This window comes from Pseudochaenichthys georgianus, chromosome 10, assembly GCF_902827115.2.
Source record: "Pseudochaenichthys georgianus chromosome 10, fPseGeo1.2, whole genome shotgun sequence".
Lineage (NCBI taxonomy): Eukaryota > Metazoa > Chordata > Actinopteri > Perciformes > Channichthyidae > Pseudochaenichthys > Pseudochaenichthys georgianus.
The window spans coordinates 32,740,888-32,765,222 of NC_047512.1; the positions used below are offsets into that span (position 1 = coordinate 32,740,888).

The 24,335-nt window shown below is 40.7% G+C and overlaps 1 protein-coding gene across 2 annotated transcripts in view; it reads left to right on the forward strand.

Annotated features, from left to right (window-relative positions):
* The window catches only part of nrg2b (neuregulin 2b), an 89,335-nt gene that overhangs the window by 54,969 nt on the left and 10,031 nt on the right, over nt 1–24,335 (forward strand). The window contains exons 5-8 of one of the 2 annotated variants that reach the window (XM_071204666.1): nt 13,163–13,221; nt 17,285–17,308; nt 20,061–20,163; nt 20,756–20,927. In XM_071204666.1, the coding sequence (XP_071060767.1) occupies nt 13,163–13,221; nt 17,285–17,308; nt 20,061–20,163; nt 20,756–20,927 (358 nt within the window). The remainder of the gene's footprint in view (nt 1–13,162; nt 13,222–17,284; nt 17,309–20,060; nt 20,164–20,755; nt 20,928–24,335) is intronic. The other variant, XM_034093176.2, reaches the window with a different exon arrangement.

Sequence of the window (24,335 nt, forward strand, 5' to 3'; positions counted from 1 at the left end):
ATCAAATAAACATTAAGAAAAAAATACATGGATAAAAGTTACAGTGCAGTCTAAAATATAAATAGTTCAATTAAACATTACAAGAAAAAGTACATGGATAAAAGTTACAGTGCAGTTTAAGATATGAATAGTTCAAATAAAAGCAGCGACAAAAAGAAAAGTCTTCAGCCTGGATTTAAAAGTAGTCAGAGTTGCAGCGGACCTGCAGGTTTCTGGGAGTTTGTTCCAGATATTTGGAGCATAATAACTGAACGCTGCTTTACCATGTTTAGTTCTGACTCTGGGGACAGAAAGCTGACCAGTCCCTGAAGACCTGAGAGATCTGGATGGTTCATAGTTTAGCAGGAGGTCAGTAATGTATTTTGGGCCTAAACCATTCAGTGCTTTATAAACCAGCAGCAGTATTTTGAAATCTATTCTTTGACACACAGGAAGCCAGTGTAAAGACTTCAGAACAGGAGTGATGTGATCCACTTTCTTAGTGTTAGTGAGGACTCGAGCAGCGGCGTTCTGAATCAGCTGCAGCTTTCTAATAGATTTTTTAGTGAGACCTGTGAAGACACCATTGCAGTAGTCGAGTCTACTGAAGATAAAGGCATGGACAAGTTTTTCCAAATCCTGCTGTGACATTAGTCTTTTAATCCTAGATATGTTCTTTAGGTGATAGTAGGCTGATTTAGTAACTGTTTTAATGTGACTGTTGAAACTCAGGTCAGAGTCCATGACTACACCTAGATTTCTGGCTTTATCTGTTGGTTTGAACATTGCACACTGAAGCTCAGCGCTAACTTTTAAACGTTCTGCCTTGGCTCCAAAAACCATTACCTCAGTTTTATCTTTGTTTAATTGGAGAAAGTTCTGACACATCCAGTCATTGATTTGTTCAATGCACTTACTCTGTGTTTGAATTGGAGCATAGTCTCCTGGTGAAATTGTTACGTAAATTTGTGTGTCATCTGCATAGCTATGGTAACTTATTTTGTTGTTCTTCATTATCTGAGCCAGTGGTAGCATGTAGATGTTAAAGAGAAGAGGCCCCAAGATGGAGCCTTGAGGAACCCCACATGTCATATTTGTCAACTCAGATGTGTATTTACCGATAGAAACAGAGTTGTTTCTGTCTTTTAAGTAGGATTTAAACCAATTTAGAACTGTTTCCGAAAGTCCCACCCAGTTTTCCAGTCGGTCCAGTAATATGCTGTGGTCAACAGTGTCAAACGCAGCACTGAGATCTAATAATACTAACACTGAAGTTCTGCCACTGTCTGTGTTTAAGTGGATGACGTTAAAGACCTTTACAAGAGCAGTCTCAGTGCTGTGGTTTGGACGAAAGCCTGACTGGAACACATCGAAACAACCATTTAAATGCAAGAAATTACTCAACTGTTGAAAAACAACTTTTTCAATGATCTTACCTAGAAATGGCAGGTTTGATATGGGCCTGTAATTGTTCATTACTGAAGCATCTAGATTATTCTTTTTTAAGAGCGGTTTTAATGACTGCAGTTTTCAGGGCCTGTGGAAAAATACCTGAGTGAAGAGATTTGTTTACTATATGAAGTAGTTCTGAGGCCATGCAAGGCAAAACATCTTTGAAAAATCCTGTTGGAATAATATCAAGGCAGCAGGAGGAGGATTTCAGAAGTTGTATAATGTCCTCCAGGTTTTTATCATTAATCTGATGGAATTGTGTCATGATCTCTGAATTGATGTTAAGTGGACACAGAGACAACACATTAGCTGTTCCTGATGCAGAGGCACTGACTGCTTGTCTGATTTTCTGAATTTTGTCAGTGAAAAAGGAGGCAAAATCATTGCACGCCCTGGTGGATAGAAATTCAGAGGCTACTGACACTGGGGGGTTAGTTAGTCTGTCGACGGTAGCAAACAAGGCACGTGCGTTGTTTTTGTTTTTGGTAATGATGTCAGAGAAGAATGATTGTCGTGCGTTTTTCAATTCCAAATTATAAAGGCCAAGTCTCTCTTTATAAATTTCAAAGTGAACCTGGAGATTTGTTTTTCGCCACCTGCGTTCAGCTTTTCGACATTCTCTTTTTTCTGTTTTAACGGTCATGGCCTTTCTCCATGGAGATATTTTCTTCCCAGTCACTTCCTTTACCTTAATTGGAGCAATGGCACCTATAACATTTTTAATTTTTGAATTAAAATGATCTCCTAGCTCATTTACTGAGGTGTTAGCAGGGGCAAGTGTGGAAGAAAAATTCTGAGTAAACATTTCCCTAGTATTTTCAGTTAAACATCGCTTTGTGGTTACCTCTTTTTGAACACTTGTGTGAACAGAAATAGAGCTCTCAAAGAAAACACAGGAATGGTCAGACAGTGCAACATCAGTCACCACAACCTTAGAGATATTCAGACCCTTTGAGATAATTAAGTCCAGAGTGTGCCCCTTATTGTGCGTGGGCTCCGTCACATGCTGAGTCAGTCCATAGCTATCAAGAACACAAAACAGTTATTTAGCCCCTCTGTCCTGGGGGTTGTCAACATGGATGTTAAAATCACCAACAATGACTAGACGGTCAAAGTCAATACACACTATAGACCAGGGTTTCCGTTAGCCGGTAATTACCGGTTTTTAGCTGGTAAAATTTATAAAAAACCGGTAAATTCAAAACCTGACGGTCAAAATGTCTGGTAATAATTAGGGAGGCTGCGATCGATCGGCCGCCGGTCATTATCGGCCGATATTCACTCTTAATAGTTTGATCGGTGCTCTCTATAAAGGCCGATCAGGAGAGCTGGATCTGATCGATATGGACATAAACGCGAGTGAAGTGTAACCGGAGCGAGAGAGAGATCAGCTGCTGAGTCTGACCGAGACACGCAGCTCTGCAGGATCACCTGAAGCCCCGCCCTCTGTTTAGCGAGCTGCATGAGAAACTGACCTGCTGTCAGGAGAGAGAGAGGGAGGGAGAGGATCCGTTTCTCCCGTGTTATTATTCAAAGTTGATGTAAACTTCTGAATAATGTACGTTATCTACTACAAGTAGTTTGTTTGAATGTAATAATTATGTTGTTTGTTGTTTGTGGAATCATTTATTGAAAAATGAATCTGAATTTTTCGATCTGTTACGATTATAAACTGAAGCAATATAAAAATGAGCCCGTGAACTGAGTTTTAAACTGAAGCATATCTGCTCATAGTCCGGTAATTACCTGCTAACGGAAACTCTGCTACACAACTATTATTATTATTGAAATATGACCGGTAAGTTTCAAATTAGTCCGGTAAAATAAATTCTGCCCGGACATTTGACCGACGAGAAAAAATCCTAGCGGAAACCCTGCTATAGACAGCAGTTCAGTAAGGTCATCAAAAAAGCTTGCACAGTATTTGGGTGGCCTATAGATATTTAGGAACAGAGCTCGAGAGGAGCATTTCAGCTGAAGGGCCACATATTCAAAAGAATCAAAGTTTCCATACGATGTCTTCCTGCATTGAATAGAATCATTGAACAGAATAGCAACTCCACCCCCTTTCTTATGCATTCTTTCCTGACTCATAAAACTAAAGTTGGGAGGGGTTGATTCGATAAGAACAGCTGCACTGTTATTTTGTTCAATCCAAGTTTCTGTTAAAAACATAAAATCAAGATTGTGCTCAGTGATAAAATCATTGATTAAAAATGTTTTTCCTGCCAAAGACCTGACATTTAATAAAGCTAGTTTAAGTTCGTTAAACACACTATCAGTCAGGATTTTTGTAACAAGCTGTGGCTGACATGGAATCACTGCTAAATTAGATAAACTCACACAAACGTTTGAGTGCTTCCTGTATCTAAGATCATTCACCGCTCTTAATCTATTACCTATCAACACAGATATCGGCAAAGCTACTGGCAGGCAGGGCCCGGGCATGTCCTGGAAAGAGTTGAGAGTGCCATACGCGCTTGAGCCTGGACCCAGCAGATATCAGTTTGCAGATTGTTTTGGTTTGGATGATTGTGGTAGGCATGGTGATGAAGCCGGGGGAGATGGTGCGCGTCTCTGCTTTGGTGATTTTGGTGGGCGTCGTTGAGGAGCGGGGGTAAAGGACATGCTGCCAGCCCTGCGTATCGCCTTAGTCTGGTCTTTGAAATCCAGGAAGGAATCGGTGCCAGCCCTCTGTATCTCCTTCTTGTGTTCCACGATCTCCAGGAGGGTGGGCGAGGGCGAAAGGGTGAACGGAGTATCCTCAAAGGCGTTGACAGGGGGGGGGGGTGACGGGCGGTGGGGACTCCTCCGTGTGTTTCATAGGTCTCCCATAATCAGAACATTCCTCAGGCGGGTGCAGTGATACTTCTTCAGGGTTTTCTGCGCGATGTGTTGTGTCTATCTCCTGTTTTGATTCCTCTTGCCGCTTGTCCTTGGCAGAGGGAACAGATTGATGACGCAGGCAGTTGAATATGTTAGAGATAAACAATTTCACTCCTGACTTGTTAAGGCAAACTCCATTTGCCTTGAAAAGATGTCTGCGGTCCCAGAAAAAGTTAAAATTGTCAATAAAATGCACAGAATGGTCAGAACAGACAGTTGAAAGCCACGTGTTCAGTGCAAACAATCTGCTGAATCTCTCCACTCCTCTTCTGACTGGCGGTAGAGGGCCACTGATGAACACCTCTGCATTTAGAGAGCTGGCAGTTTCCAACAGACATTTAAAGTATTTTTTCAGCAGTTCTGACTCTTGTTTCACAACATCATTTGTTCCAATATGTAGTACCACATTCTTCACAGTCGGATGTTCAGCCCCAATATGCAGGATCTTCTCAGCCAAGTCAGAGACTGTATCCTTAGGAAAACAGAGTACTTTGGTGTTGTTCTTACTACACAGACCTTTTACATCTCTTACAGCAGAGTCACCCACAATCAGAGTTTCAGGCCCAGTCGTTAGCTTTCCCTCTAGCCTTTTACTTTTGGAGTAGCTATTGGTCCTTACCCTGCTGTGTGAAGAGGACGGGTTATCCAGGTCATCAGAAAGAGATCTCCGGCTCTCTGTCAGCGGAGCGTATCTGTTCTGGATTGGCACACTTGGTGGTTTAGGAGGATTTTTTGTAATTCTCCCTTTAGCAGCTGTCCACTGCTGTTTAGGGGTTGAAGAGGCGCTCCTCTTGGGTGATAACAATGCAGGCCAGCCGGTCGCATCACATATTTCAGAGTGTTGGGCTCTGCCCGTTATCCTTCCTCCCAAATCTCATGAAAATGATTTACTCTTAGGCTTTGCACCCAGAGAGTTCCAGGGAGGACCACCACTTGTAGATTTATGACCCGGTACACAGCCCTCCTGTTCCTTGGAATCCTTGTAGCTGCTAACTAGCTGTGAGTTAGCATACCCTTTTCCATTATTTTGCAACACTGGTAAAGTGGTGTCATTCCCACAACATAGTCCATTCACTTCCACGTTAACTTCCAGCCGTTGCATTTTCATTTCCAGCACGGCCATCTTCTGTAGAAGTTTGTGGAAGTCATCTGTAGAGAACGGAGGCATTTTTCTACCAACTAGCTTAAGCTAAATAGCATGCAGTAGCCTACTGTATGACTACGAAGGGGCGGGAAATGTAGCGTTTGTACCCATAGATATATATATAAACACATGTTTATATATATATATATATCTATGGTTGTACCTACACTTCCTACAGCGTAACCTGAGACCAGGGCCGGCCCGTTGTACTGGCGTTATAGATGTTCGCCTAGGGCGCCAGATCTGTGGAGGCGCTGCGCTGACAGCTCTGGGAGAAAAAAAAAATGTTTTGACGGTTGGTGCTCATCCTAATGTTCGGCCTTGATGTAAAAACATTCATAATTAAGTAAATGTAACCCCTTTTCATCCCGGTTACACTTTTCATTTGCCCTGTACGATGGGCGCTGTAAGTGATGACAATGGGGGATGTTGGTTTATCTGGCAACCGCAGCTCACAGCCAAAGTGCGAGTGAGCGTGGGAGCGAGCGAGGCAGAAAGGGACGGTGCACCGGTACGCGCTGTTGTTATTAGCATCTGGTGCTAGCTGCTCTAACGGAAGAAGAAGATGTTTCTACAATGATGTGGAGGGAGAGTCCTCTCCAGTCAGACTGAGAGGCTGATAACTACACCTCAGTGAGGTAAAGAACTCAGTGTTTAGATAGTTCACTTTAGTCTAAGTTATCTCAGTGGGTCTCAAACGGTTTGATCACAATTTATGTAAACACATATTTCCAAGGCACTCCTTTATAATTATTGGGATAAAACAGGTTTGAAATCATTCCAATGTATACTATAGGACAGTAAACCAGACACATCGTTTTAAACTGGAGAGATACAAAAATATGCATGAATAAAATAGTAAAATAAGATATGAATGAACAACAAAACTAAAATACGTTACATGTATTTGTTATTGACTAAGGTAGGTTATTGGTTATGTTCACATACTTATTTAATTATTAAAATGTAAACCGATTTTTTTCATATGGGTGTTTAGAGTTGTACCCCCTAGATCTAGTCTCTAGTAATTCTGCTTAAAGTGCACCAGATTGAAGCATTTTACTTTAAAATGTTCAAACATTTCTTCCCGGTATGCCTGAGAAGGCAGATATGCTTGTTTTTCTCAACAAGAACTGTTTTTAATTGGGGGGGGGGGGGGTTTCCTTTAAAAGTTGGACTGTTGTAGCTTCAGTGGTTCTCAGGTTACAGTTACATAGTAGTGAATATAAACAGACTGGTTAATGTGAATATTACTGTAAACTAATTTTTTGGTGGAAGAAGCATGTATCATTTGTTTACCCTGCCCCTCAAAGAATCGGAATTGAGAACCGTTAAGAACCAGAATCGAAAAGTAGAATCGGAATCGGAATCAGAATCGTGGAAATTCAAACGATATCCAACCCTACTCGTGAGTGACCAAGGTGTAGAGAATGGCAGGTGGAGTCGCCGGACCTCGGTCCCCGCCCAATTACGTTCAAGAGCTAATCTCCAATCCTTTCGAAAGGAGAAGTTTGTGAGATAAACTGTTGCTTAAAGACCTTGGACCGGACCAACCCGATTTGTATATATCGCAGCAAGCTCGTGAAAAAGACAAAACGTATCAACGAGGCTTCTCACGTAGCTGGTACACCAGAAAGGCATGGCTAGCTGGATGCAAACAGGTAAATGCTGTCTTTTGTTTCCCATGCTTGCTCTTCAAACAGCCGGGGACAGATACGATCCGTTCAGAAACTAGACAAAAGTTAAACAAGTACAAACCACAGACTGCCTGTAGTGTTGTCACGATACCAACATTTTGGTTTCGATACCGATACCAAGTCAAGAATTGCGATTCCGATTCTTTTTCGATACTTTTCTTAAAAAAAGGGAAACACGGAATATCGGCTTTAAAATTAGGAATAACAGATGATTTTAGCAGTCAGAACAACTAAAGCAGCAGTGTTACTAAGAACAGAAACACCAAAGAGTCACATCTAATAGAAATATATAAAAGCATTTATTTTAATTGTGTAGCAGTGAGTTTAACATTTTGGCAGCACTGTTGAGCATTTTGAAAATGCCTCTGTGCAAGACTTAGTCTTTCTATCTTTATAGCCACTGGTGTAAAGTAACTAAGTTCATAAACTCAAGTACTACTTGGGTACAATGTTGAGATACTTGTACTTTATTTAAGTATTTCAATGTTTCTTTTGTTACTTTGTACTTCTTCTCCTCTACAGTTCAGAGGTACATGGTGTACTTTTACTCCACTACATGTATTAATCCCTTTAGTTACTTCACAGATGTGGATGAATGATGTGAAATATCAAGTGTTGAATCAGACTTTAGTTCCACCTGGAGTAAATCCACCAGCTACCCTGCAGTATACAAAGTCATTCAAACTAGCTGCACCTTTACCAGCTTTGAGAACACTTTCATGATCAATCATTATAAAACATATCATATATATTATTCTGAAATGGACCAATCTGCACAATGACTACTTTTACTGTCGCTACTTTAATACTTTTACTTGAGGAACATTTTGAATGCAGTACTTTTACTGTAACAGAGTATTCCTACACTCTGGTGCTTCTACTTTTACGGTCGCTACTTTAACTATATTATATTTTGATGATAATACTTTTGTACTTTTATTTGAGGAACATTTTGATTGAAGGATTGTTCCTACATTCTGGTACTTCTACTTTAACTCAAGTACAAGACCTGGGTACTTCTACTTTTACTCAAGTACAAGATATATACTTATAACACCTCCGTTTCTAGCCTATGAAAAAAACTAATAGAAAACGAAAGCAAAAGCTAACGTTAGCAGATAGTGATGCTAGTTTGCTAGTTAAGTTTTCTCAACGATAATATTGCGACAGAAAAAAAATTCAGTGCACATCACCCTCTTCCGCTCCGACAGGGAGCTCTGCTCTGAAACACCTGAACGGCCCGTTCACAGACTTCTGGCGTCTTTTCTGTCAACAAGCCGAGGCGCAGCGGCAGTTGCACTCCCACTTGCAGCCATGCTTCTCGTTTTCTCACATGCTCTGGCAGCTAGCGCGTGGCCGCGTGCACGAGAGAGGGGAAGGACTTGAGAGGAGCGGGACTGCAGGCACGGCTACAGGGAGTGGAAGCAGAGCGCTGAACACACACGGCTTTTATTAAAACGGCGCTTTTTCACGGGAGTACTTTTCCCCGTCATTCCTAAAGTACCGATACTAATGAAACGGAGGAATCGTACCGTTTTTAACTGCAGGGTATCGCGGTACCTTTCAAGTATCGATACACCGTGCAACACTAACTGCCTGTGTCATGGAGAATACAGTCACTGGTTTATTTATGTCTATATAGGCCTTTGTTGTGAGTGTGGACGGTCGGAGCATATATAACGTTAGCTTAGCCAAGCTCCATTTAGAAAACACGCATTTTAAAAGGGTTTTTCGCCTGCCGCCTGTCTGCAGACTTGTCAAAGCATTAATTCATGGTTTTTACTAACCGGTATCAGTATGTTGTTAATTCGGCATCATTTTGAAACGTGTATTACAATTAAATCACAGTAAAATATGTTCATCTTGTTGTAGTTGTAGCCCCCTTGCCAGCGATTCTCTCTCTAGTTTAGCATACTCAGCCCGACTCAGCCTGGTTGTTCCTGGCCCTAGAACCACGATTTTATGGGCCCAGAAAAACTGTGAATTAGGACCCGCTAGCCGGTACTAGGCCAAGTGGAAACGCAACCAAAAACGGGCCCCGCACGGCTCGGCACTGTCTGTGTCATGGCGAATACAGTCGCTGGTTTATTTATGTCTGTAGGCCGTTGTTATGAGTGTGGAGTGAGCATATACAACGTTAGCTTAGCCTCTCCATTCAGAAAACAAGCATTCTAAAAGGTTTTCCGCCTGCCGTCTGTCTGCAGACTTGTCAAAGCATTAATTCATGGTTTTTACTAACCGGTATCAGTATGTTGTTACGTCGGCATCATTTAGAAACGTGTATTACAATTTAATCACGGTAAAATATGTTCATTTTGTTGTAGTTGTAGCTTCCGAGCGCGTCTTGTTTGAATGATGCGAGTAAACACAGCTGGCAGCCGCGGTGAAACTCGAGCGACTAGAGCGATGCGATAGGAGCGTTTAGAGCTAAACACATTTTTACTCACTATATCAACAGCCCCACCAAAAATATTTTCCACCAGCCGCCACTGATTGGTTTAAATTGTGTACAATGCTTTTGTGTTTTTAACCTTCGATTTGGAGAAACAAATAGTTTTTTCTGAGTTTAGACACTACAGAGTTTCCGAAGACACTACATTACCCAGAATCCTCAGCTATCGTTTGGGACTACAACATCCACTGTGCTTTACAAACCCCCTAATTAGTCCTCAAACTCTGTGATTGGATGTTGGAGTGGCAGTGCGACAAGGTTACGCCGAGCGTCAAACAGCTCTTTGAAATGGAATGTAACCACGGCAGACTTTCCAAAACTGGACTCGAACGGGTCCAGCCCAGAACATAATATTAACTATTAACTGCATTGTACCATGAACCTGCATTGTACCATGAACCTGTATAGACCTGTAACAGTCAACTGCATGAGGAGTTGGAAAGGTAGTTTCTGAAGATGTTACAAATAACACACAGCATACAATGCCATAATAACTTTTTATTATTAGTGTAGGACACTTATGTATGTATAACATCTGAAGATGTGTCGTTTTATTCATGTTTTCACATCATTGTACAGGATATTGCTATAATATTTCACAAATATTATAGCTGATAATGTATATATAATGTAATATATCAGATATTAATATGTATACACATTAATATCTGATTTGTAAAACATGAATGTTGTGTAATTAACAAGGATAAACTGATGTTTTTTAGTGGATGAGTACTGCAGATACCATTTTAAAATCATTTGACAGTGAGGGGAATACGGTTAGAGACCGGGAATACTGTTTTCACCCTGTGAGGGTTGACGTTAACTTTACAGGGACGCTGCCATTAGAAGATAGAGATCAATAAATGTTCCTAAATATTGTGATTGCCCATTTAAGGGTTAAAGATCTGATAAGATTTAACAGAAAAGAATAGCTGTCAGCATAACAACACAATATATTGGTCTTTGTTTGAATTATGACGCAGCTAAGAGCCTACTTGTTAGTTTCAGCATTTCAGTTTGATGGCTGTTGCCTGAATATGAATCATATTCAGGCCGTGGTATCGCTGACAGCTCGCCACCCATCCAGAAACAAAACAGCACATTCTGCAGCTGCATGTAAACTGTTGCTGCTATTTATGCTCGAGAAATACCAAAACCTATTCCAACCATTTTCATGCTCACACACTGTGGAGGGCCCTGTGTGTTTGTGTGTGTGTCGGTCCGATACTTCTATCCTTGTGAAAATTGTTACATTTCTCAAATATTTACACAATTTGTCAGAAGGTCATTCTTTCTCTAAGGCTTAATTTACAGGGTTCATCTCAGGATGTTTGTCATTACAAGTGCGGTGAGTCAAAGCAAGAATGTTGTTTTCATTTTTCCCTCACAGCTTGACCACTGCATGTGCATGATTAAACACTGCTTTGATTTCTTACCCGAGCTTTATTAAACCTTGACCTCAAAATACGCTGATCGCTGCAGGGAACATTAATCAACATTTTTACTAGTATGTGTTGGCACGAGTTCTAACCACAGCTATAACTTCATACTAATTGTAATGTGTGACCTTATTCTGATTTAATTTAATTTAATCAAAACAATATCGTAAAAATCTGTTTTATTATGAGAAATACAATTTAAAAAAATGTATTCAAGTACTAACAATTTACTGGCGTGCATTATACCCACACAATGCTGCATTTCTTGACCCGAATCTCACACCGGCTGAATACATTATTAAAAGCAAATGCTTTCGGTGCTAGACACTTCTCTGGTATGATAAGCAGAAAAGTGAAACAGCAGTAATTTGAGGGTTTGCACACTTTCCAGTTCATCAAGATGTTATTTTTTCGAGAGGCATCCCAGCAATTTTTTAAGGGGTTATTATCTTTTGGGGGTTTTCCCTTTACTGTGGTGTGTTATATAGGTTTGTGTGCATGTAAATGGGTAAGCGAGTATTCCTAATTCCATCCACATTATGTATGTTAATGAGATCATTGATTTGTACATTACTCTTGTCAAAAATGTAAAGCTGCTTTGAAGCTGCTCTGATCAACATTCACAAATGCTTTGTCCCCTAAATAGGTTAATCAAACAGTGCTGTCAAGCTCTGCTCTGATTGGTCCAGTTTGAGAGTAGTTTCTCTCACAATCACAAAAACCGACTGAATAATGTGTTAATAGTGTGTATTGTACATATACTACATATTACTTTTTGTACTTTGTGACGGCTAGTCTGTCTGACGAGGTCTTTGTCAAATCGACACGTCACTCTATTAAATGAAATTGCGTGGAAATCAGTTCAGTGTGCAGATACTTTTTTGTTACTGCTTTTTTGTGGATGACATATATATCCAATATCCACAGTGGGAGTTTGAACCCCAATGCTTGTTTGATTTTGCTTTCAGTTTGTTTCTGATCCAGCACCTGTTGTTTTGAATGTGCTTATGCTACACACTGTTTTCTGTGCATAGTCCATTATTAGAGAAATATTTTCACCATGCCCCCAGGCCTTGATCTTTGCATGGTGCTTATCATATCCTGGCTGACAATGATCTTCTTACTGTAACGATCTTCCACTCGACTCACATTTAGAGTGAGGGACTTTCCAATTTCCATATTCCATGCCTATACGGGTGAAATTAGTAAAAGCCTTTTTGAAAAGTAATGGAATTCTGTTGCATTAAATTAAATATACAACTTTCCATGCGATGTAATCTTTTTTGAGTTGCTTTTTGTAGCTGTTGATGTAACATAGCTTTTATATGATATGATAATTCATAGCATTGAAAATACACTGATAAGCTTAATTATCATACAAATAACATTCAGAATGAAGCTTTCTTAGCAGTTATTGTTATGTGCTTATAGATTGAGAATGGGCATGAAAATGGTATAATGGGTCTTTGAAAAGTCATGGACAAGTCTAAGTGTTTTGTCACGGAAAATGTGTGGATACCCTGAAGATTGTTTTGAAATGATTGCACTACATCAGACATGGCGTCATGAAAACATGCATGCACATAATTTACTCCCATCTACTTTATGAGACTCACAACATTTGCAATGTGACTTCATCATCATTCTACAGACTTCACATGAGATTTGCAACAATATTAAGGTTCATAGATATTTTAATGGGTGTCGTGTTACAGTTGTACAGACCTATTTTATCATGCACTCCATATGAGCCATTTGTGTTTGTGTGTGAGGTTAACGACTGTACGTTTGACCCCTCGTATACTTCCTGCCCCACCATCACATGACCCTCATGACTGTGATGATGTGTTAACTGTAGCGGTGATGTCATATTGATGGCGGTGATGTCACGGTATGCAGGTCATCTCTCTCTGTAGTTGGTGGATTGTGCTGTTTCTAATCCCTCATCTCTCTGCTTTCTTATGTCTCCCTCCCTCTCCCCTCCCCCCTCCCTTCTTCCTGTCTGTGTGTACTTCTCCCCTTTTCTTTCCTCCTGTTTTATCTTCCCTCTGTATATCTAACCCCTCCCCGCCTCCCTCTCCCCCTCTGTGTCTTGTTTTCCCTCCATCAGGTGTCCCAATGACTATACGGGAGACCGCTGTCAAAACTCCGTCATGGCCGGTTTCTACAGTATGTCCATTTGCTCTTGTCTGTCTCTTTCTCACTGAGATGCTGCATGCTACATCGGAGGGGTTGGATGAAGGGAGCACTCTGAGTGTGTGTGTGTGTGTGTGTGTGTGTGTGTGTGTGTGTGTGTGTGTGTGTGTGTAGTGTGTGTGTGTGTGTGTGTGTGTGTGTGTGTGTGTGTGTGTGTGTGTGTGTGTGTGTGTGTGTGTGTGTGTGTGTGTGTGTGTGTGTGTGTGTGTGTGTGTGGTGTGTGTGGTGTGGTTGTGTGTGTGTGTGTGTGTGTGTGTGTGTGTGGTGTGTGTGTGTGTGTGTGTGGGTGTGTGGTGTGTGTGTGTGTGTGGTGTGTGTGAGAGAGAGAGAGAGAGAGAGTGTGTGTGTGTGTGGTGTGTGTGTGTGTGTGTGTGTGTGTGTGTGTGTGTGTGTGAGTGAGTGAGTGAGAGTGAGAGAGTGTGAGTGAGAGTGAGAGAGAGAGAGCGCGAGAGAGAGAGAGCCTCTGGGTCCGCCCCTTCCTCTTCCTGTCTCCCCTGGTTCCTCTGGCCACCAGAAACAAACAAGAGTTATTTTTTATAATTCACACATAAGTTCAGTTTCACACTGCTCTAACCTTACATGGAGCACATTTCATTCTGGATGATTGCCCTAGAAAGCTGGTTAAAATAACCCCAGAATTGACAACTCAACAAAAAGCACCACATATTTACACTCTTACATTTAAAGTTCTGTATTTTTTTGCTGTAAATTGCACACAAAATACTTGATCCATAGAAATGCACATAAGGAAACAGAGGAGACAGAGAATGAACATAATATAAATACAGGAGGAGTTGTTTTTCTTTCATTTGTTAATTTTTCTCTGCAGATGGTCCATTGGTGCTGTATAGGTTGACAAAAACGTTGATTTCTAATTGATGTTAATATATATTATTGTACAAGGGTGAGAGTTCTCACTCTTTGCTGTGCCTCTCTTTTATACAAAGTTATACATATTTCTTTGATTTTACTTAGTAAGACTGACAATCGAGGCTTCACATTCTATGTTTATCTGACATTGTTTTAAACAGTCATTACTAGAAATCACATCCACCATTTCAAATGTTAATATAATCAAAGTTGTAAACATTACTGTACTAAGAAATTAGAATAAAATCCACAACATTAAATGTTGTTTTCACTCGGAGCATCCATGGATCATCTGATAAAATCTGACTTTGTAGCATGTGGCTAACAAAAATGCTGCTTGAAATGTTTCAGGGTTAAGCTCTAATATGTTCATAATGGTGGTTTTGCTTCTCATAACAGTGAAACCAAATAGAAATCATAGTTTGGCATTTAAAAAAAAAAAAAAACTCTTTGTTAGTGGATAACACTATCTATGATGCTCATGTCTGCAATGCATAATAAAGGAATTAAGTTGATACATATTTATTTAATGCGTAAAAAAATCCTAATGATTTATAAAACTAGTCATAACCCATTAGAAAGCATTTAATAATGACATAAATGGTCAAGTCAAAGTGATCTGACATTAAAAGGATTATAGTGAAATACAACTAATTGTAATTCATCATCATCTTGGTGGTCATTGGGTGCTTTAAGTAATACAATTCCTGAGGTACTGCCACATTCAGTATAATACATCACAAGCTGGTCATTACAGTTGGTCATTGAGTGCTTAAAGTAATTGGGAAAAAAATCATTGAATCTAAAATGTCAGTGAGTGACCAGCAAATATTTAGTATTATGATACTTAACCTTATAAGCCATTGTAAAATGATGATTTTAATAAAGCATTATGAATATTTATGTGCTTAAAGTTCTAATTATACAGAGCTATAGGCAGATTAAACACATTATACATATGTTAATTATGCAGTATATACATGGGCATTACAGAAAGTGCCACCTCTTGTGTGTGAAAGTACACCCAGAAAACATTTATCTTAGCTTAGCACAAAGACTTAAAATAGAGGGAAAGGGTTAGCATGGCTCTGTCCGATGGTAACAGAATCCACCAAAAAGCACCTCTGAAGCTCATTGATTTACAGATTATGTTTGTATAACTAAATTGAAAGCTAACGTGTAAAAACTTGTTTTACAGGAAGCTTTGCGCTAAACCATATTTTGGCTAGAAGTATTGACATACAGTATTATCGATTGCCTTATCTTACTTGGAAATCATTGGTGCTGAAAGCGTTTTCCTTTGTAACTAAGGACAGAGCCAGCCTAATAGTGTCCCCTGCTTCCAGTCTTCAGAGCTAATATGCTAATGCTAACGCTAATGTTAACGCTAATGGTAACAGTTTCCTGGCCCCAGCTTCATATTTACCGTACAGACATGAGAGTGGTATTACTTTTCTCATATAACTCTCAGCAAGAAAGCAAGTGAACACGTATTCCATACATTTCAAACTAATGCTTTGTATCCTAGGCATGTTTCGTCAACCACAGCATTTCGTGTTATAGTCACACAATTAATTTAATCTATTGATTCGTGTTCTATAACACGATTTTCGCATTTTTTTCGTGTCTCACAGAACGATTTTAAAAGCAATGTATTTCTATTGGTAGTATGTTTTGTGCCTGCACCACGTCTTTTTGTCCAGTCGGGTCTTGGAAGACCGGAAGCTGTGGGGTTCATAAAAACATTTTCTTACTCAATATCTTACCCTAAACCTAACCCTAACCCTTTTATTTTAAATAGTTTATAGTCGGAGTTTTTTTGCCGTCCGTGAGGAAAATAAATGGAGCTCAGAGCCTCAGAATACTGAATTCTGTATTTATTTATTTAATTTGTTGTTATTTGGTACAGGCACGAAACATACTACCAATATAAATACATTGCTTCTAAAATCGTTCTGTGTCAAAATACTGAAATCTATATTTTTTTAAATCTCTTTTTCCTTCTAATTTGTTATTATTTACATTGCTTTTAAAATCGTTCTGTGTGACACAAAAAAAATGGGGAAATCAATTTCGTGTCTATAACACAAAATGGTTACCAATGGTTGTTGGTTTCGTCACTCGGTTTCGATTGTATGGGCAGTTAGGCATTTAGCCTAAATTGGGACAATCAGTTCAAAATTAGCAATGTGCAATGCTTCTATGGTAACTGTTTTACATCAGGAAATATCATACTATATGTGACGTCTGCTTATTTCTGACCCCACCATCAAGCCTCGTCTACCCGCTGAAATCTGTGTGCTTTTATATTGCTTTTTGACGCTCTCTCTGTCAGTCGAAGCAACATTTCCCTCTCGTTTCGAATCCATGTTGATTTGTTACTGCCTGCTTTTTTCTAGTGCTACGAACATAGGACCCTGTCAAAGTGTAGAGTACTTAAGGTCAGGGTGAACAGAAGATAATGTGTATGGGCATTTCTCTTTACTGCCGGTAATGCATGCAAAGCAATGGAAATTGGGAATGCCGAGACGATTTCTCCGTAAATCATATGAAAGGTTTTAATAGCTGTACGCAGCAGTAGTGGGACAAAGTGCTACATAAGAGGTATGCTGTAATCAATACAAAGGCGCACAATTGCCATTAGTCAAACGCCCCCATTCGCTGTGCCAGCCTCATCGACTGTGTGTTTTTATGTTGGAGAGTAACTCACTGCTTTTGGTATTTTCTTTCTTTTATCTTGTTGTTTTTTCTATTATAATTTTGTTTCTGTCTGTTGTTCTGTACTCCAGAAATGAGGTCTAGTAAATATAGCAGTAAGTGATGTGGCTTCTTGTCTTGCTGTCTTTGTCCGACTGTCTCCGCATGCCTTTTCCCGCCCGTTGGCTTCTCTTTCCTTCTGCCTTGGGTTCATTTTTCTCCCTTCGCTTTTGATTTCGTTTCGTTTCAGTTGATAATTTCTGGGGGTCACAGAGCTGAGGCTGTCTGAGTTGTCTGTCTGTTACTGGACGGTACACACGTCAATCACTATGATTGACGGCACTAATTAACTTATATCCTGGTTCAGTGTATACAAGACATGACAACGATTTATCTGCTCCAAAGTGGACATTACACCTGACCCTATCTGTCTCTTTCCTTTTACCACGACAACTTTCTGCGCTGGCAGAGCTTCTCAGAATTGAATTTATGGGTATGGAACATTATTATTCATTTTGCTGTGCTTAAAAGCTTTGCCAATATCCTCTCACAGTCACACATTATTGTACCATCTTTTTTCTAAAACAACTAGGTCTCCCTCAACCTGTCCCTCTTTCTCCTGCCCACTAACCTGCTTTAACACGTGACCTCCCTTCTCTGCATGCATCCCCCTTACTGACATTAAGCATTAAAAAAAGACATAAAATAACTAGGAAGGAAATGGAAATGAAAGATAGTGCAGAGGTGAATTAGAACACGATACAGGTCTGATATGAATCAAAGTTACATTGGACACTGTATCGGAGCCAAAAACACCTTCTTTCCCCAACAATCAGAGAGCGTTTCGCCTCATCGATACCTACAAGTCTCTGGCTTGTCCCCCCGGCTTTGGCAATGTGCATATTGGCTTCAGCAGCCTGTCGAATAAAAACATGCAAGCTGCAAGTATTTCTGCAAAGTGTTGCCAAAAGCGAGCCAAAGGCCTGAGCATAGTCCGTCCTTATTATTCTGCCCTTGATTGACTCCATGTCAGAGTGGAGAGCTCGCCTGTCCTAAATCACCATCGCTGTTGGCTCCACTGTGCCAGCGAGAGCGCCTTTCCATTTCCCCTTTCGCTTTTCAGTAGCCTGTGACACACACACAATGCCAGGCCTCTCATGGGCTTGTCAATCCCTACAGAGGCCCTTTACTTAGAACCCCCCCCCCCCTCCTTTAACCCCCTTCCTTCCTCCTCAGTGGCGTGTCTGTAGGGGAGACAGATGAAGGTTAGGTGATTAGGTCATAACAGTTTAATTAATCTGCCTCTTAGTAAATTCATTTTAGTAAATAAAATCAATCAACACATTCTGATGAATTTTACCATACTTTATATCAACTTTATATCATATAAACCACTGGTAGGTAAATAAACAGATAGTCTTCAGCGTATAGGTATCACAGCAGACAGCTTCAGTTTCAGTCCAAAGTAATAAGAAACATTAAAACTAATACATTTGCATAACAGTGGGTCCATGACATTGAGAAACAGTGGTCTTCTGTGACTTTAATTCAGCCGTAACTAACAATCCAAGGGCCTTTTTTAATCTAGTTTTAGCTGATAACAGGACAAAGTCAGGATTGTCTGGTTTCTGGGGACTAGTTTCTCCCCGGGCCTTTCTCCCGGACACGCCCCTCCTCCCCCTCCTCTCCCTCTGTCTACTCGTTTCCTCCTGCTCCTCCTTCCTCTCCACTTAGCCTTTTCTCCTTTTATTCCCTCATGTTCTGTTCTGTTTGTTGCTCCCTGTCATTGTGACGTCGCGCTTCAGACACAGTGTTACACCACAGCGGGCCCAAACATGTGAATTAACCTAGATAAACCAATATGTTGAAGTATTCACAAACTTGTTAATAGAGTTTAATGTAGTTCAGTGTAACATGATCCAAATCTGTCTTAAGATGTTCCCAAAGGAAAGTTCTCACTTCACATAAAAGTGTTGTAACCAGTTCTATCCTCAAAAGTGTTTGATGAGCAAATCGTGAATGTAGAATTTTAAAAATATATATTTGGGCTACTTCATATTATTTATTTTGTACGGTTTTAGGTCAATTCAATAGATGACCAAGGGAAAAATGTATTGTCTTTTATGGTACCTTGGATGTGTTTTCTAATTTAGGTGAAAGACAAATTGTGCTAAAATATCACATGTAATACATTTAATGACAAATTGGCACATCATAAAGAAATGAATGCCATGGTTTAATTTTTCCAGCTGTTTTTCAAGCAACACTTAATTTGCTATAAATGCCTTTCTCTAGTCAAATTAGCAAGGATAACAAAGTAAAAGATTAACCTCGTAGGTAAAAAATACTTTTACCTCAAAACCGGTTTGACAATGCAGTTTAGTTGTTTCGGGAATATATGTTTTAAAAGACCAGGCTGCATTCTGACCACCACAGTGTCATGTAAAAGCCTCTGTGAATAGTCAAACTTGAAACAAAAACCGAACCCAAAAACAAAGGAAAATACAAATGATCAAATAATTAATTAATATTAAAGAAGTGTCATATTTCCCATTTTTCTGTCACTTTTTGTGACCGTTATAGTGGTGGTGAGCGTTTTGAATACTTAACCTTTATGCTCTCAGCCCATTGTGGTGTCAACACTTTGAACAAAATATGCTTATTTAATTTGTTTTCATCTGGACAACTTATCTTTTGAGGATTTCATCCATACAGGCATGCATTCAGATCCCATCCAATGCCATCTGTAGCATTACATCTCATGTCCGTGTAAATACATGTGTACAGGGACAGGGACTATTTCAGGATGTAGCTCTGCTTTTCATCATAACATTTATGAGCTTTGAGAATTACTCCTGTGTAGTAGCACTGTTTGACTGTAGTACAGTTTAAATTGAAAGGCATGTGTCTTATTAGAGCACGAGTAGTTTTACAGTCAGCACAGGGGATAGGGTGGCAGCAGCTAATTGTTAGAAAAATGTTTCTGTAGTCACCATCAATGGAGTAGCGCTCATGCTGTTTGTGTGTGTGTCTGTCTGTTTCGTGATTGTCTGTCTGCCATGGATGGATGTGTGTGTGAATATGTGTGTGTGTGTGTGTGTGTGTGTGTGTGTGTGTGTGTGTGTGTGTGTGTGTGTGTGTGTGTGTGTGTGTGTGTGTGTGTGTGTGTGTGTGTGTGTGTGTGTGTGTGTGTGTGTGTGTGTGTGTGTGTGTGTGTGTGTGTGTGTGTGTGTTTCAATCCACAGAGGCGGAGGAGCTCTACCAGAGGCGGGTGCTGACGATCACAGGCATCTGTGTGGCGCTGCTGGTGGTTGGCATCGTTTGTGTGGTGGCCTACTGCAAAACCAAGTATGTATCGTTGAAAGGAACATAACTGACTCGCTATTTAACCACACAGAGCGGCTACAATTTTCTAAGAAGGATTTAAGAAGCTGGTGTTCAGAAATGGTCTCCTGTGATTCAAATGTTACAATAGGGTGCATTATTAGATGGTTAATAGGAATAGTTAATTCACTGTTGCAGCAGGGCAACATGGAGGTATTTCATGAAACCTAGGGTAAACGTCCACTAAATGAAATACACTTATATTTATTTTTGGGATTTTCCTTGATCTTTGCTATTTTGTGAAACATTGGCTAATTTGACTCCTCTGGATGTTGTTATTTAACTGAAAGCACCTGAGATGTTAAGATGAGAAAACACTCCTTAATTGAACTGTTAACAATTCACTGACATCTGAAACACTTAATAATACCAAGTATTTCTGGACCGCCAATCCTGTTCAATTGTGACAGGGCTGCCTAACCTTAACCCGTAACTATGAAACGATTATCTAATAAGTAAAGAGCGTGAGCGTGATTTTTAAAGAGCAATTATAGTGATCAATCAGTTTAGCACATTAGCCAGATGACTTATTGTTCCCTCATCACCACTCCTCCAGAAAGCAGAGGAAGAAGATGCACAGTCACCTACACCAGAACCAGAACCAGTGTGTGGAGCAGCCCAACCGCATGCTGGCCAACGGGCCCAACCACCCCGGGCCCGGCCCCGGCCCCGAGGAGATCCCCATGGTCGACGTGAGTCAAAACTGTAGAAATACACACCAGAATCAGGTACAGGAGAAGTGATGCTAAGGTTTAAATCACAGGAAGTAAAGTCACCTTTTGACCACTTGCACTTCATGCTGAGCAGTCCACAGGGTCTACATGTTTTCAGAGGCAGAGCTCCTCTCAAGGCACAAACAAAAGTTACCAACACAAGCTTGAATGGCATAAGCACTGATTGGCAAGAGGGATATAGATACGATAAGATAAGATTGTACCTTATTGATCACAATTTGGGAACTGTTTGTGTATATATATTGTTATTATGTACTTATATACAGTGGGGCAAACAAGTATTTAGTCAGCCACCAATTGTGCAAGTTCTCCCACTTAAAAAGATGAGAGAGGCCTGTAATTTTCATCCTAGGTACACTTCAACTATGAGAGACATAATGGGGGGAAATAATCCAGGAAATCACATTGTAGGATTTTTAATGAATGAATTGGTAAATTCCTCGGTAAAATAAGTATTTGGTCACCTACAAGCAAACAAGATTTCTGGCTCTCACAGACCTGTAACTTCTTCTTTAAGAGCCTCCTCTGTCCTCCACTCGTTAACTGTATTAATGGCACCTGTTTGAACTCGTTATCAGTATAAAAGACACCTGTCCACAACCTCAAACAGTCACACTCCAAACTCCACTATGGCCAAGACCAACGAGCTGTCAAAGGACACCAGAAACAAAATTATCGACCTACACCAGGCTGGGAAGACTGAATCTGCATTAGGTAAGCAGCTTGGTGTGAAGAAATCAACTGTGGGAGCAATTATTAGAAAATGGAAGACATACAAGACCACTGATAATCTCCCTCGATCTGGGGCTCCACGCAAGATCTCACCCCGTGGGGTCAAAATGATCACAAGAACGGTGAGCAAAAATCCCAGAACCACACGGGGGGACCTAGTCAATGACCTGCAGAGAGCTGGGACCAAAGTAACAAAGGCTACCATCAGTAACACACTACGCCGCCAGGGACTCAAATCCTGCAGTGCCAGACGTGTCCCCCTGCTTAAGCCAGTACATGTCCAGGCCCGTCTGAAGTTTGCTAGAGAGCATTTAGATGATCCAGAGGAGGAATGGGAGAATGTCATATGGTCAGATGAAACCAAAATAGAACTTTTTGGTATGTGAAGCTGACAATTGAGCGGCCCGACCAAGCAAGGAGGCAGAGGCAGAACGTCCAAAAATACAACCCGGTGTGGGCATTTATTAACTCATACACATATGATATGACACAGCCTCAATCTGCTGCTCCTGTGCGCACAGTCACCAGCCACCACACTACCCGCTCCCCCACAGACAGGGCAACAGAGCCTAAATACACACCCACACTAATCAAACCAACAGGACACAGGTGAGGGGGGAGGAGACAACACAGGGCACCAGGTGCACACAAATGAACAAACTACATACACTTTGCCACCAATGAAGCTACAGAATCCGTAACGGAGGCCGAGATCTATGGCCCCAGAGATCACCTCCGTTACATGGTAAAAACTCAACTAGACGTGTTTGGAGGAGAAAGCATGCGTCCAAAGAACACCATACCTACTGTGAAACATGGCGGTGGAAACATCATGCTTTGGGGCTGTTTTTCTGCAAAGGGACCAGGACGACTGATCCGTGTAAAGCAGGGGTGCCCAACCTTTTTTGAACCGAGAGCTACTTTTAAAGTTGCCAGTCTGCCGAGATCTACCAGTTCAAGTAGAGAGGCGTAGCCATTACTGACAGCCTACTGCCAGGTAAATACACACTTCTACTTGTATAAAACTGACCTTTGTATGATGAATACTTCATAAAATACTGCAGATCCTTTATCTTACCTCTTTCTAATCTACACACATACAAGTATGTAACTGAAGTTACACAACAGTGTTGTTGATACAGAGATGGAGTTTATCCACACGTCACTACAGTGGGTAATGTTTTCAAGAAACATTGAACAGTGCTGCCACATATGACACAGGAAAAAGAGAAAAGACACTGAACCCTTTCTTTGCCATTATATAAAAATAGTGTTTTGCTACAAAAGTATAAATGAGGCTTACAAAGACAACTCAGATCTGAAGCTACACAGGAATCTGCTGACAAAGTGCAATAAAAGAGACAAAATTAATAGAATCAAACCCTTTTTTGTAGCATTTTAGTTGATTATAAAAAGAAATGCCTTTAAAATAGGATGCAAGCAACACTAGTTTCTTAACCTGAATTGATAATAGACTATAATCAATTTAAGTTTGCATTCTTATACCATTTTGTACAATAATTATAATGAATAAGTTCAAACAAACTAAAACTTACAGCTGATTAATAACGGTATCTAACTTGAGTTTTTATTATATCAAAAACCTGTTGAAATGCTACTGTTATTTTTACTGTCCCCCAAAAGCGCGTCGGCAGCCTCCAGGAAAGCTTCTTTCACAACTTCGCCGTCTTTGAAAGACTTCATGTGTATCGCAAGAACGTGACTGACAAGATAAGATGCTCTGGTAGCAGCCTTGCTCTTGTTGTTGGCCTGGTGAAAATGGACTGCTGTGCATTTAGCTGTCCTCTCAGGCCCCTCCCCTTTTGGGAGCGTAGGGCAGAATTAGGAGGGAATTCTGTCTCGTAGCGTTTGTGCACTGTTTTGAAATGCCGCTCCTAAATTACCCTTCTTCGATAAAGCCACGCTCGCATTGCAGATGAGACAGATGGACTTTGAATTGGAATAGTTACAAAAATAATCATCCTCCCACTCGGAGTGAAATTATATATTTTGGGCTTTTTTGCTTCTGCCATAATTGCGGTCTTGTGTGTGTGCGGACTGTCACTCCTGTTGACGGTTGACACGGTTGACACGGTTGACATGGACAACCTCAGCGAAATAGTGCCCACTGCCCACCAGCCACGCCCCGACACATGGGGTCACGCCGGCCAATCACAAAGCTTTGATGCGTTCAAGTGCATTATTCTAGCACAGGAAGATTATGTTATAGGACATTAACGATAAAACAGAATATTGTTGTTCTATTCTTAGACACATCTCCCGATCGACTGGGAATCTCCCCGCGATCGACTGGTTGGGCACCCCTGGTGTAAAGGAAAGAATGAATGGGGCCATGTATCGTGAGATTTTGAGTGACAACCTCCTTCCATCAGCAAGGGCATTGAAGATGAAATGTGGCTGGGTCTTCAGCATGACAATGATTCCAAACACACCGCCCGGGAAATAAAGGAGTGGCTTCGTAAGAAGCATTTCAAGGTCCTGGAGTGGCCTAGCCAGTCTCCAGATCTCAACCCCATAGAAAATCTTTGGAGGGAGTTGAAAGTCCGTGTTGCCCAGCGACAGCCCCAAAACATCACTGCTCTAGAGGAGATCTGCATGGAGGAATGGGCTAAAATACCAGCAACAGTGTGTGAAAATCTTGTGAAGACT